The sequence below is a fragment of the Protomyctophum parallelum genome, assembly GCF_964188405.1.
Source record: "Protomyctophum parallelum genome assembly, chromosome: 1".
In the NCBI taxonomy this organism is placed as follows: Eukaryota; Metazoa; Chordata; class Actinopteri; order Myctophiformes; family Myctophidae; genus Protomyctophum; species Protomyctophum parallelum.
Window position 1 is genome coordinate 75,066,615 of NC_139697.1, and position 12,550 is coordinate 75,079,164.

The 12,550-nt window shown below is 43.7% G+C and overlaps 1 protein-coding gene across 7 annotated transcripts in view; it reads left to right on the forward strand.

The window, feature by feature from the left end:
* fryb (furry homolog b) overlaps window positions 1-12,550 on the forward strand; it is a 120,880-nt gene that overhangs the window by 88,060 nt on the left and 20,270 nt on the right. For 5 of the 7 annotated variants that reach the window (XM_083786046.1, XM_083786041.1, XM_083786042.1 and 2 more), the window contains 13 exons: window positions 1-55; window positions 485-631; window positions 1,467-1,635; window positions 2,179-2,269; window positions 3,068-3,138; window positions 6,193-6,343; window positions 6,725-6,828; window positions 7,827-7,918; window positions 8,056-8,149; window positions 8,865-9,138; window positions 10,394-10,545; window positions 11,642-11,829; window positions 12,393-12,487. The exon at window positions 1-55 is cut by the window's left edge and continues 202 nt beyond it. In XM_083786046.1, coding sequence (XP_083642172.1) covers window positions 1-55; window positions 485-631; window positions 1,467-1,635; window positions 2,179-2,269; window positions 3,068-3,138; window positions 6,193-6,343; window positions 6,725-6,828; window positions 7,827-7,918; window positions 8,056-8,149; window positions 8,865-9,138; window positions 10,394-10,545; window positions 11,642-11,829; window positions 12,393-12,487 — 1,683 coding nt within the window. The remainder of the gene's footprint in view (window positions 56-484; window positions 632-1,466; window positions 1,636-2,178; window positions 2,270-3,067; window positions 3,139-6,192; window positions 6,344-6,724; window positions 6,829-7,826; window positions 7,919-8,055; window positions 8,150-8,864; window positions 9,139-10,393; window positions 10,546-11,641; window positions 11,830-12,392; window positions 12,488-12,550) is intronic. The other 2 variants (XM_083786047.1, XM_083786043.1) reach the window with 1 other exon arrangement.

Below are 12,550 nucleotides of genomic sequence, written 5' to 3' on the forward strand. Positions count from 1 at the left end.
CTCGCTGCAGGCCACCTCGCTGGTGCTCAACAACCTCATGTTCATGACCGCTAAGGTGAGGGAGAGGGGATGTCGCTTTGTTTACTGCTTGAGTGACAAAACAATGGTACTCATTTAGCTAGTCATCTTGCTACGATATACGAGTCCGAAAACGCAGCAGTCTGTAAACACCTTTAGTCTAGAAAGATTTAGTCTAGTCGAGAAGACTAAAAATGCATTTTGGCCGGCCTTGATGGCCCCATAATGGCAGTGTGTATTATGGCAGCTATTTTCAGAGCACAACAACCGAGCGCAACCAAACTACTCTTCTCCACATTTGATTGAAATTGTCTGTATATTTAGTCTTAGTTTTCGTCATCATAGCTTAGTTATTATTTGTCTAGTTTTCGTCAGCGAAAAAAAAGGTAGGCGACTGACATTTCTCATAGTTTTAGTCGACGAAATCAACACCGGTGCTGTGTTGTTATTTTCCATATATGGTCAGTATGGAGACGAGGTGCCCGGTCCTGAGATGGAGAACGCCTGGAATGCTCTGGTGTCCAACGAGAGGTGGAGCAACAATCTGCGTGTGTCTCTGCAGTTCCTCATCAGCCTGTGTGGAGTCAGCAGTGACACCACACTCTTACCTTATGTAAGTATATATTAGTTCCTGTGTGGAGTCAGCAGTGACACCACACTCTTACCTTATGTAAGTATCCATTAGTTCCTGTGTGGAGTCAGTAGTGACACCACACTCTTACCTTATGTAAGTATCCATTAGTTCCTGTGTGGAGTCAGTAGTGACACCACACTCTTACCTTATGTAAGTATCCATTAGTTCCTGTGTGGAGTCAGTAGTGACACCACACTCTTACCTTATCTATTACCGTAGTTCCTGTGTGGAGTCAGTAGTGACACCACACTCTTACCTTATGTAAGTATCCATTAGTTCCTGTGTGGAGTCAGCAGTGACACCACACTCTTACCTTATCTATTAGTTCCTGTGTGGAGTCAGTAGTGACACCACACTCTTACCTTATGTAAGTATCCATTAGTTCCTGTGTGGAGTCAGCAGTGACAACACACTCTTACCTTATGTAAGTATCCATTAGTTCCTGTGTGGAGTCAGTAGTGACACCACACTCTTACCTTATGTAAGTATCTATTGGTTCCTGTGTGGAGTCAGTAGTGACACCACACTCTTACCTTATGTAAGTATCCATTAGTTCCTGTGTGGAGTCAGTAGTGACACCACACTCTTACCTTATGTAAGTATCTATTAGTTCCTGTGTGGAGTCAGTAGTGACACCACACTCTTACCTTATGTAAGTATCTATTAGTTCCTGTGTGGAGTCAGTAGTGACACCACACTCTTACCTTATGTAAGTATCCATTAGTTCCTGTGTGGAGTCAGCTGTGAAACCACACTCTTAATATATAAATCCAGACCATGGATAATGTTTAATGGATTATGTTTAATGTTTCAGATCAAGAAGGTGGTGATCTACCTGTGTCGAAACAACACCATCCAGACCATGGAGGAGCTGCTGTTTGAGCTCCAGCAGACGGACCCCGTCAACCCGGTGGTCCTGCACTGTGACAACCCCCCCTTCTACCGCTTCGCTGCCAGCAACAAGACCCCCACCTCACACACAGGTCTGTGTGTGTGTGTGTGTGTGTGTGTGTGTGTGTGTGTGTGTGTGTGTGTGTGTGTGTGTGTGTGTGTGTGTGTGTGTGTGTGTGTGTGTGTGTGTGTGTGTGTGTGTGTGTGTGTGCGTGTGCATGTGCCCATGCGCGCCACACTCCCACACAGTGTTCCATTTGGTTCCACTTCCATTGATAAACTCTCAAAGCTACAGTATAAGGAACATGAGTATTTTACTGTAATCTCAAAGTATGTTGGTGTTGTCGGGCAGAAACCTCTTATCTCCATATTCTAACTTTGTGTTTTGTTGTAAATTAGCGCTCTACTTGATGATATTACAGCGTCACACAAAAGCATCAGTAGTAGCAGATCAACAACGGATCAGATCATACAAGATCATACAAGGTTTCCACCCGACGAAGACCATATTTTATTGCTATACTTTTTCAAATTATTATTTTTGTCATTATTTTGTTTAATACAAACTATATTAATTTATTCAGGAGTGTATTATCATTTTGTCTTCCTTTAAACAACATAATTGTTCTATCCAGGCACCACGTCCAGCAGCAACACTGTGGTCGCCGGTCAGGATAACTTTCCCGACTCCAACGAGACCAAGATGTCCAGAGAGAATGAAGAGAGGTCAGTATTCATGTCACTACAACATATTAACGTATACATGTAGTCCAGTCATCATGATTGGAGTCAGAGTCAAGTCTTTAACTCTGTTTGCCTAGCAACAGGGCCGCAGCTAGAAGCTGGATAACAGCGAGGCGATTCGGAACACATTCCCTCCCGTTACCATAGGCGGGATCGTGAGGCCAGTGCCAGGCAATTGCACGAAAAACTCAGAAGAAGGGACCACCGGAAGTGATAGCCCTTTATATTTGAGCCACATCAAGGATCTTGTCCTTAATTTTCTTTTACGTAGTTTGTCTCATTTTGAGGAGGGTTGAGTATGATTCAGTCTGAGTCTCCATGTGGCATATTAAAAAAATAAAAATACACTGATATCTGATCAATTCTCAGGATGTATGAACTACTAGCAGGGTTGCCCAGCACAACGTTCTTCACTTAAATAGGCACAACCTTCTACATTTAATTCCATATCTTGGATTTGACACCAGTCATCTCGACAAGTTTCCCCTCCATTGACTATAAAAGAAAAGAAAAACAAACATTTTAAAGTGATCTTCCCTGGATCATAACACAGTGCTATGGAAACATTCAGCACAATTGGCATAAAATATTAGCAAGATTAGCAAGCAATTAGCTTAAAAGACAAACATAAACGTCAACTTTCCTCTTTTACAACTTATTATATACTATAGCATATAAACACCTGTTATTGACACGTATAGCATTATTGGTACTATTAATAAACATGGTGGTAAATAATGAATAACTATGAATGTTTATTGGACTGTTTTATCTCCTCAGGGCCAGAGCTCACAACAGACTGGAGTCTCGCTACAGCAACAGCTCTGGAGGCTCCTACGAAGACGAGAAGAGTAAGATAGCATCTCTTTCCCTCTCACGCACGCACGCACGCATGTACACACACACACACACACACACACACACACACACACACACACACAGATCTGTTGTTTGGAATGAGCTGCAGGACATATATTTCTCCTCCTCAGCAGACTTGCTCAGTATGTTAATGGTGAAGAATGACCGGAGAACTGACAAACACGACGACTTGACAGCAGTTTCTCAGAGGAAAAAGAAGTCTGCACTATTATAGACAGGGAGGGTGTGGATGACTGGCATCTTTACTCAAAGCTCTGTTTCCTGTTCAAAACTTAATCTAATTTAGAATAACCTAGCATGGTATCAGATAATAACCACTATCAACCTAGTGTCCCTATTTATTCTTTTTTTTAAGACATTATTGTGGCTTTCCTGCCTTTGGATAGCATAGTGAAAGTGTCAGAGAGGAGAGAGGTGGGGAGTTACACGCAGCAACAGTTGTCAGGCTCAGGAATCAAACTCTTTGTCAGGCTACATCACAGGCCATTATTATACGGTATGTGCCTTAACCACAAGGCCTCCGGCGCCCCTAGTGTCCCCATTTTAAAATGAAAAATGTTCAAAGAATTCTCAGCTAATTTCGACGCTTACGTTTTTAAGCTTGCGTATAGCTATTCATTATAGGACTTTCCAGGACTTTCCACAAGTACAGGCTTTTCTACTCTCCTTCACCAACAAAGCACTAGGTTACATTCCAGCAGTGGTGGAAGAAGTACTTGCATTTTTTTACTCACGTAAAAGTACCAATACCACAATGTAGAAAGTAAACACACTGATAGTCCAGTATTAAAAATGTACTTCAGGAAACTGCAAACGTATTCACATTAAAATATATTTATTATTTAAGTACCGATACTGAAAGTAAAAGTACTCATTTTGCAAATATGGCCCATTTCACAAGTTTCCAAATGTGTAAAAATTCCAGCATATGGCCGAAGTGGTTAATACATATTTTGTAATAATAATTAACACTTTTTATCCCGGGAACTTTTCAGAATAAAGGCGCTAGAGTTTAGCAATAGTGTTTTATATCATTAAAAAGGACCTAAAGATGTGTCATGTCCACACGGCCTGTGTCTCCTACGGGTGTAATTATGAAGCGGTCCTGCAGGGCAAAATCAGTGTTAAAATATACAATAAGCATTCAAATAAGTTTAGTCGAGTAAAAAGTACAATAATTGCCTCTGAGATGTAGTGGAGTAGAAGAAAGTGAAAACTGGAAATACTCCAGGAAAGTTAAAAATGTAATAAAATAAAGCAGTTAAGTAGAGTATTTGAGTACATGTACTTAGTTACGCTACACTACTGCATTCCAGACAGTACAGGATAGGACAAGACAAGACAGACAGACATGCAGTGACTCTGTGAACTCTGAAGATACACCGCCTCTCTCTCTCTCTCCCTCTCTCTCTCTCTGGACAGGACAGGTGACAGACAGAGCCAGTGACTGATAAACAGGTGTAATAACAGGCTTCTAGTTTAGCCCAGCGCTCACATCCAGCACAATCCCTGGAATGTCACACATTCATGCACCAGTCCAACCCGCACCGCATGCACTCCGTGCTAGAAGAAGACCACGTATCAGTGTTGATTTCGTGGAGTAAAACTATGACGAATAATGTTAGCCGACTACCTTTTTTTCACTGATGGAAATTATTAAAAAACGAAACTAAAACTGAGCTATGATGACTAAAACTGAGACTAAATATATTGACAATGTCGTCAACAAATTAAAACTAGACTAAAATGTTAGGGAGGGACTAGTGGAGAAGAGATATAACTAAAAGATCATTAATTTTATGATGGTGGCGCTCTGAAAATAGCAGATCTACATGCTCGAGCTGAAGTGATTTTTTTATTGTGATTTGATTGTGATTTTTTGATCTAAGTGATTTTTTAATTGATTTGAATACTTTATTAATAGTTTGCAAAAAAAGTAGAGGTACAGTTATACAACAATGCTAAAAGGATAACACAAAAGACCTGAGAGCTTGTTTCTATTGTGGTCCTATGTATTGAATTAATTCCAAGCCATTCTCGAGATATCTCGAGAAAAGCTATTATGAAAGTACTGTGTATGTACATTCTTATGTATGTCTGTGGAACACCAATAGAACCCGTCCCTGTGTGAAAGCGCGTGTTATGCCTTCGGTAAACATGCTTAGGATGCCTTCTCTTCACTGACGCCTGGCATGTCTGACTCTGTGTCTGTCGGCGTGTTGTACTTACTGTTGGCAAGCGTCCAAAAATCTTCCAGTGTTTGATGCCGCAAGACCTGTTTCAGTGGAGTCAGTGAAGTGCGTTGTTATTATTATTATTATTATTACTATTAATGTGTGTCAGAGGCACGTGGCCCACTGTGTGCATCTCCATACGCTTCTGTTCATGATTGGTAGAAGATGAATTGGACTTATTGTTAACCCATTCTGACCCGAGATCAGATTAAAAAAATGTCTTCTATGTCAGTCGCTCTTCGATTTAAAAAAAATAGCAGACCTACAAGCTCGTAGCGCGCCACTCGGTGGCGCGCTATGAGCTTGTAGATCTGCTATTTTTCAATAGCTAAAGTATAACATGATGCTAACACCAAAATGGGTTCCCGCCCAGAATGGGTTAAGTCAATTTAGCTGTATATATATATTACGCTTGAAAACAAACATCCAGAGTGCTTTCCAGTCAAGAGAAAAAAAGGGACAAAACGTGGGTCTTTAGGTTTGATTTAAAACGTGTAATAGTAGGGCTGGACTTGATGTGTGGTGGACGATCGTTCCAGAGTTTGGGGGCAAGAGGAGAGAATGCCCTAATTTAAAGATCACCATTAGTTTTTAGGCATGTTTGAGTAATTGGCCTCAACGTTCATGAATACACAAGATACACACACAGACAATTTCTATTTTTATTTTTTGTCAACATTATATATTATGATTAAAATCTTGGTGTTTTGGCAATTATTTGGAGGCCCACTACTCACACACAGAGAGCCACTGGCTATCCAATAACTGTGTTTTTTCTGTGTGTTTTCGTAGCTGACCCTCTCCCTCCGTACGCTCCGTGGCTGCTGGGTGTGCTGGAGACCAACCGGCCTCAGCCACTGCCCATGCCTGTCAATGGAGGCTGCTGGGCCCCACTGGTCGACTACCTGCCAGAGACCATCACACCCAGAGGACCGCTGCACAGGTACACTTCAAAACACACACACACACACACACACACACACACACACACACACACACACACACACACACACACACACACACACACACACACACACACACACACACACACACACACAAATGATTGGATTTCATGCTTTAGCATTCTTGGGTTTTACCACAAAAGTCATGTTTATTTTTCTAATATTAACTGTATCGGGTGATGTCTTATACTGTAGCTACTGGCAGTAAGATGGTTGTATTAACATTAGGACTGTCAACAAAATAATAAAAGGTTCAACCTATAGTTGAATAGAAAAATGTGAAAATTGAAAGTTTAGAATAAAGAAATGTAAATGCTCATAAAGGCCCATTGTAACTGATCATTCTTTCTGTGTGCTTCCAGGTGTAACATAGCTGTCATCTTCATGACAGAGATGGTGGTGGACCACAGTGTGAGAGAGGACTGGGCACTACATCTACCTCTGCTGCTCCATGCCCTCTTCCTAGGTAACGCACGCACGCACGCACGCACGCACGCACGCACGCACGCACGCACGCACGCACGCATTGCCACGTGTTACGATGGTATTTTCCTTGACGTACAATTAATCCGCATTGTGACGCTGTGAAATCTTATCTCCAGCCGCAGCAATGACTGGTATGCTCTGTGGCCACACACACACACACACACACACACACACACACACACACTCGCACACATTCCCCATGGCAAGTGTTTTTTTCTCTCTTTTTTTTTCTGGTTGATCTAACCTGTGGTATTTATTCACATACAGGCCCTCCCCTGTCAGACAGCATGAAAATGTAGTTTTATGTAATGCCATTATTCCGCATGCTAACCCTTATGGAGGCCTGTGTTAATTGTCATCCACACTGACAGTGTGAGCTGTGTCCTATAGTTGTCTAAATGCATGATAGTGATGTTTGCCTAGATAATGTCATAATGTATGAGTTCCATTCAGTGATGGAAGAAGAAGTACTCACATGTTTAACTTAAAGGGGCATTCCACTCATTTTCAACATTTTACTATGTCATTAATATACCTTAGAGCTGTTGTGTGGAAGGTCTGAAAAAATCATTAACATGGTGAATGTTAATGGTTTTATTCATACCTCCATTTCTAGGAAACACAGCTCTAAGGTATATTAATGACATAGTAACATGTTGAAAATGAGTGGTAGTATTCCCCTTTAAATAAAAGTATCACAAGTGTTCCATATCACAAGTTCAAAATGTATTAAAAGATCTTTTGAAAATAGCCAAAATTAGCACAAACATTGAAGACCCAGAGGAATATCAAAGATCCTAGACAACCCAGACTGTTCACTTCACAGCTCTAATCGTGTGTGTGTGTGTGTGTGTGTGTGTGTGTGTGTGTGTGTGTGTGTGTGTGTGTGTGTGTGTGTGTGTGTGTGTGTGTGTGTGTGTGTGTGTGTGTGTGTGTGTGCGTGTGCGTGTGTGTGCGTGTGCGTGTGTGCGTGTTCAGGTTTGGACCACTACAGACCGGAGGTGTTTGAACACAGCAAACGCCTCCTTCTGCACCTGCTCATCGCCCTGTCCTGTAACAACAACTTCCAGGTCAGAAAGCTACACTACAACATGCCACAATACAACACAGAAAAACAACACGACACATTTTAGATTTCTTGTATCAAGAGTTACTGTTCGTGTTTTGAAATGTTTGTAGTTGCATCGTGATGTGTTTGTGTGTGCAGGTCATCGCCTCAGTGCTTCTGTTGACAAGAGAGATCAGTGACAACAAAAGTCTGACGGTCAAATCCAGCTACCACGCAGAATACACACACACCAGTAAGTACACACACACACATAAACACACACGCACGGACGCACGCACGCACGTGCTTGCGTGCGTGCCTCCCCGTGAACACGGGCCAATGGGCACTATGCACACACGCCATTTTGGAATGAACTTGGGCCCCTTCCCTATTTCCTTCACAGGTGTTATTGCTGATAATAGTGAAGGCTCTGTTCCATTCTTGTCAAACAGAGTCAGGGTGCTGCTATTGTGCGTGTTCAGATTGAATCTGTGTGTAAGAAAACGAAGCAAAGAATCTACTTCCTTTGCCATCTAAGATCTTTTGGTGCTAGTAGACGGATTCTTCTTTTGTTCTTCACTTCTGTCATTATGAGTGTTCTTCAGTACTGTAGTAGCACCTGGTATGGATGTTTGTCTGCAGCCTTAAAGTCACAACTGCGGCAACTGAACATTTTGTTCAAATGGTGTGTATCTCTGAGAGTGTACAAATTAAACCAATCGATTGTACACTCTCAGAGTTATGGGGGTCCTTGAAACAAAAAAGTTTGAGAACCACTGCACACTAAATGGAACAGAGCCTAAATCAGTATCATCGATAAAAGTAGGGAAGCGGCCTGGAAATAGGAAGAGTTATTCTGTGTGCATATAGCCCATTGTGTCCGTGACCCTCAGCACCACACTTTGGATTTGAACCCAATAAAGATGCTTCAGACTCTGACCACCCGTGTTGTTCTCCTGCGCCTGCAGGCTCCCCCCCAGACTTCCTGCGGGAGTGGCAGGCGTCTCCGGTGGTGGACTCCGGCCTGAGCTCCACGTCCAACTCCTCGTCGGCGGGCAGCCTGGGAGGGGGCAGCCTGGGAGGGGGCAGCCTGGGAGGGGGCAGTCTGGGAGGGGGCAGCACAGCGGGCAGCGTGGGACACCTGCCGCTGGTCACCCCCGACGACCTGGACGACCTGGACACGGACACCACCAGCGAGACAGATGAAAAGACCAACAAGCTCATCGAGTTCCTGGCCACTAGGTATACTATACTGTTGGCGGTGAATGAATGAATGAATGAATGATGATGATGGGGTAGCGTGCAGTGGTGGAAAAGGTACTCAAATGTTTTACTTAACACTTTTTATGCCCTGGAATATTTCAAAATAGAGCACCGAAGTCTGACGTCACTTTCAGTAGAGGGCGCCAATACACAGGTTAATGTATTTTTAAGTGGTGCAACCACTTCTACATCCAGCAATGTCCGCATGTATCATGTATCATGAGCACGGAGTGGTGTGCGCATGCGTGAAATTGGAACGAGAGAAGTATGTGACATGGTTGCCACCTGCTGGACGCAAACGATACAGAGAAGAAATTGGAACGATACAGAGAAGAATTGGAACGATACAAATTGGAACGATACAGAGAACCAATAGACGGGAGTTGCACCACTTGGTTCACACTGGTGTGATTTTTTTTTTTTTTTGCATTGTAATCTCCATAGGGGGATTTTAGGTCGCTTCATATGAGAACTGTGTTTGAAAAATAAACCGACCACCCCAGCCTTTCTTTAAGGGGGTGGCTGTGCATCGTTAATGATGTCCATTCATATTTGATACAGCCAGTTTCTGGAGAAAATGGAATTAATGTGGCCGCAAAAGCCTTGAAACTACATATGGCCCAGCTGTCAACACATTGCGTTCCTGAGATTCCTCGTTGACGTAAGCTCAGCTGGTGGTGATTCGACTCGTACTAACCACGAAACATTAAATATCAATAAAATAAAAAAGCATTGACCTTCAGTCAATGCTTCATATCCATATGAGTGAAAAGGCCGGGGTGATCGGTTTACACAGTTCTTATATGAGGCGATCTAAAATCCCCCTACGGGGATTACAATGCAAATAAAAAGTACACGAACCTGGGGACTGACGCCCTCTACTGACAGTGACGTCAGGACTTCGGTGCTCTATAAAGGTGCTGGAGTGCCCAGCAGATGAGGCAGATTTTACTCTGAAAAGCCCCGCCTTCCATTAATCCCCAAAACCGTGAGGTAAAATCTTCCATTACTTTCTTGTACCTCGGCCGCTGTCAAAAAAATCAGTAAAAAGGATCATAAGTGTTAAGTAAATGTACTTGGATACTTTCCACCACTGGGTAGCGTGTGAGTGTGTGTGTGTGCTCGCCGGCGCTCGCCCCTTGTGTGTGTGTGTGTGTGTGTGTGTGTGTGTAGTAGTAGTGTAGTGTAGTGTGTATAATGTGTGTGTGGTGCTTGCTTGGTGGTGGGCATACAGAGCCTGGAGTACTGTGTTGTCGTTGCTCAGAGCGTTCGGGCCGCTGTGGGTCCACGAGGACATCACGCCCAAGAACCCAAACTCCAAGAGCACAGAGCAGCTGGCCAACTTCCTGAGGCACGTCGTCTCCGTCTTCAAGGAGTCCAAGACAGGTCAGTGTGAGGATGTGATGTCATCACGATGATGTCATAGCTGCCTGAGCCCATAACAACACAGCAATGTCTTATTATACGGCGTGGTTGAATGCTTGATTCTGATTGGTTAATCACTGAATTCATCGGCGTGTTCTTTTTTTGAGGGGGCACTAGGCCCTCCAATGCCCAGCTTTGTGTGTCTGTGTGTACCCCATAGTGATGATTTGATTGGCTGAGCACCCCATAGCTATGATTTGATTGGCTGAGCAAAGTACGTATTGAGGATAAAATCACACCCGTGTGAACTGAGTGGTGCAACTCCCCTCTCTCTCCCCCTCCACCCCCTCCTCTCTCTCTCTCTCTCTCTCTCTCATTAGCAGGCAACAGTGCAGCACTATCCCTCTCTCTCTGTTTCTGGCACAACAGCGCCCTTACTGGTACTCATAGTCAAACTGGTGCTCATTAACACACACATTAACGTCACATAGGTGAACACGGACATTGCTGTTCCTTGGAGTGGTTGCACCACTCAAAAAGTAAGGACAGAAAAGTGAAGACGGAAAAGTGAGGATGCAAATTGTGATTGGCCAGAATGAGATGATGTATGATTATGTATGATGATAAGAGCTCCCCTCACTTCACACAGGTGTGATTTTTGAGGGGTGCTAGCCCTTCCTATATACAGATTTTGTCCCCACACGTCTCAATATTTTCCATTGACAATGAAAGGAGAAATTAGGTCATATGTGCCTCAATTATGACGTAAAATTGTGGCAACACAAACATTAAATGCCATTGTCAATGAAGGGAAAATTTTCGTCATATGTAGACGAGCAACTCCAACCAATTCCAATAATAACCCTAACCCATGAATTATCCCTTTACATATCTCTATCTCCCTCAACACCAAATCTCTACAAGCTCACAACATATCACGCTGCAACATTTGCATTAGAGTTAATTTGATTCATTGGAAGTGTGTGTGTGTGTGTGTGTGTGTGTGTGTGTGTGTGTGTGTGTGTGTGTGTGTGTGTGTGTGTGTGTGTGTGTGTGTGCGCGTGTGCGTGTGTGTGTGCGTGTGCGTGTGTGCGTGTGCGTGTGCGTGCGTGCTCAGACTTCCACCTGGAGCAGGCGCTGAGCGACGTGGCTCTCCAGACGGCTCTGTGCAGCTCGTCACGACACTACGCCGGACGCTCCTTCCAGATGTTCCGAGCTCTCAAACAGCCAATCAACGCTCACGCCGTCTCCGACCTGCTGTCTCGCCTCGTAGAGGTGGTGGGAGAGCACGGAGACGAAGTACAGGTGAGACGGAGAGACCTTGACCTTTGAACCTTTTGTACAAAAAAATGCATCGTCTCTTTGGGACTGATGATCCCCAGCATGTTTCATGGTAGTGAGAGAAAGAGGGAGAAGTGAAGAATGTGAGGGCCAGGGCAGTGGTTTCCAAACTGTCAATGTCAAGGACCACCAAATCGACCCTAATTAGCCCGCAGACCCCCATTAGAAAAACATATGCCAGTGACCCCCATAAGAGAAGATTTTTACGGCAGAGATTCTCAACCATTTTAATTTCAAGGACAGTTTGGCATTAGTCTACAGACCCCCATTTAATGGCATTTCTATCTCTGACTGGGACCCCAATTTATATTGCAGAGTCAATGTTAATTGTTAATCATTTAGCTGGGGACCCCCCTGGAACTCCCTCAAGGACCCCTAGGGGGCCCCGGAACCCACTTTGGGAACCACTGATGTAGGGGCCGAACCTCCAGTTACAGTATATGCACATAAAGTAGCTGTGCAAATGAGAATGTTCAATGTGTGCGTGTTCAATGTGTGCGTGTTCAATGTGTGCGTGCATGTTCCAGGGATATGTGATGGAGGTGTTGCTGACTCTGGAGTCAGTGGTGGTGAATCTAGCAGAGTGTCTGAAGAACAGTGACCTGATGGCAGCTCTGACCAGGTACATCAATCAGCCATCAACCAATAGATACTGTACATCAAAGTCCATAAGACTGGATGAGAT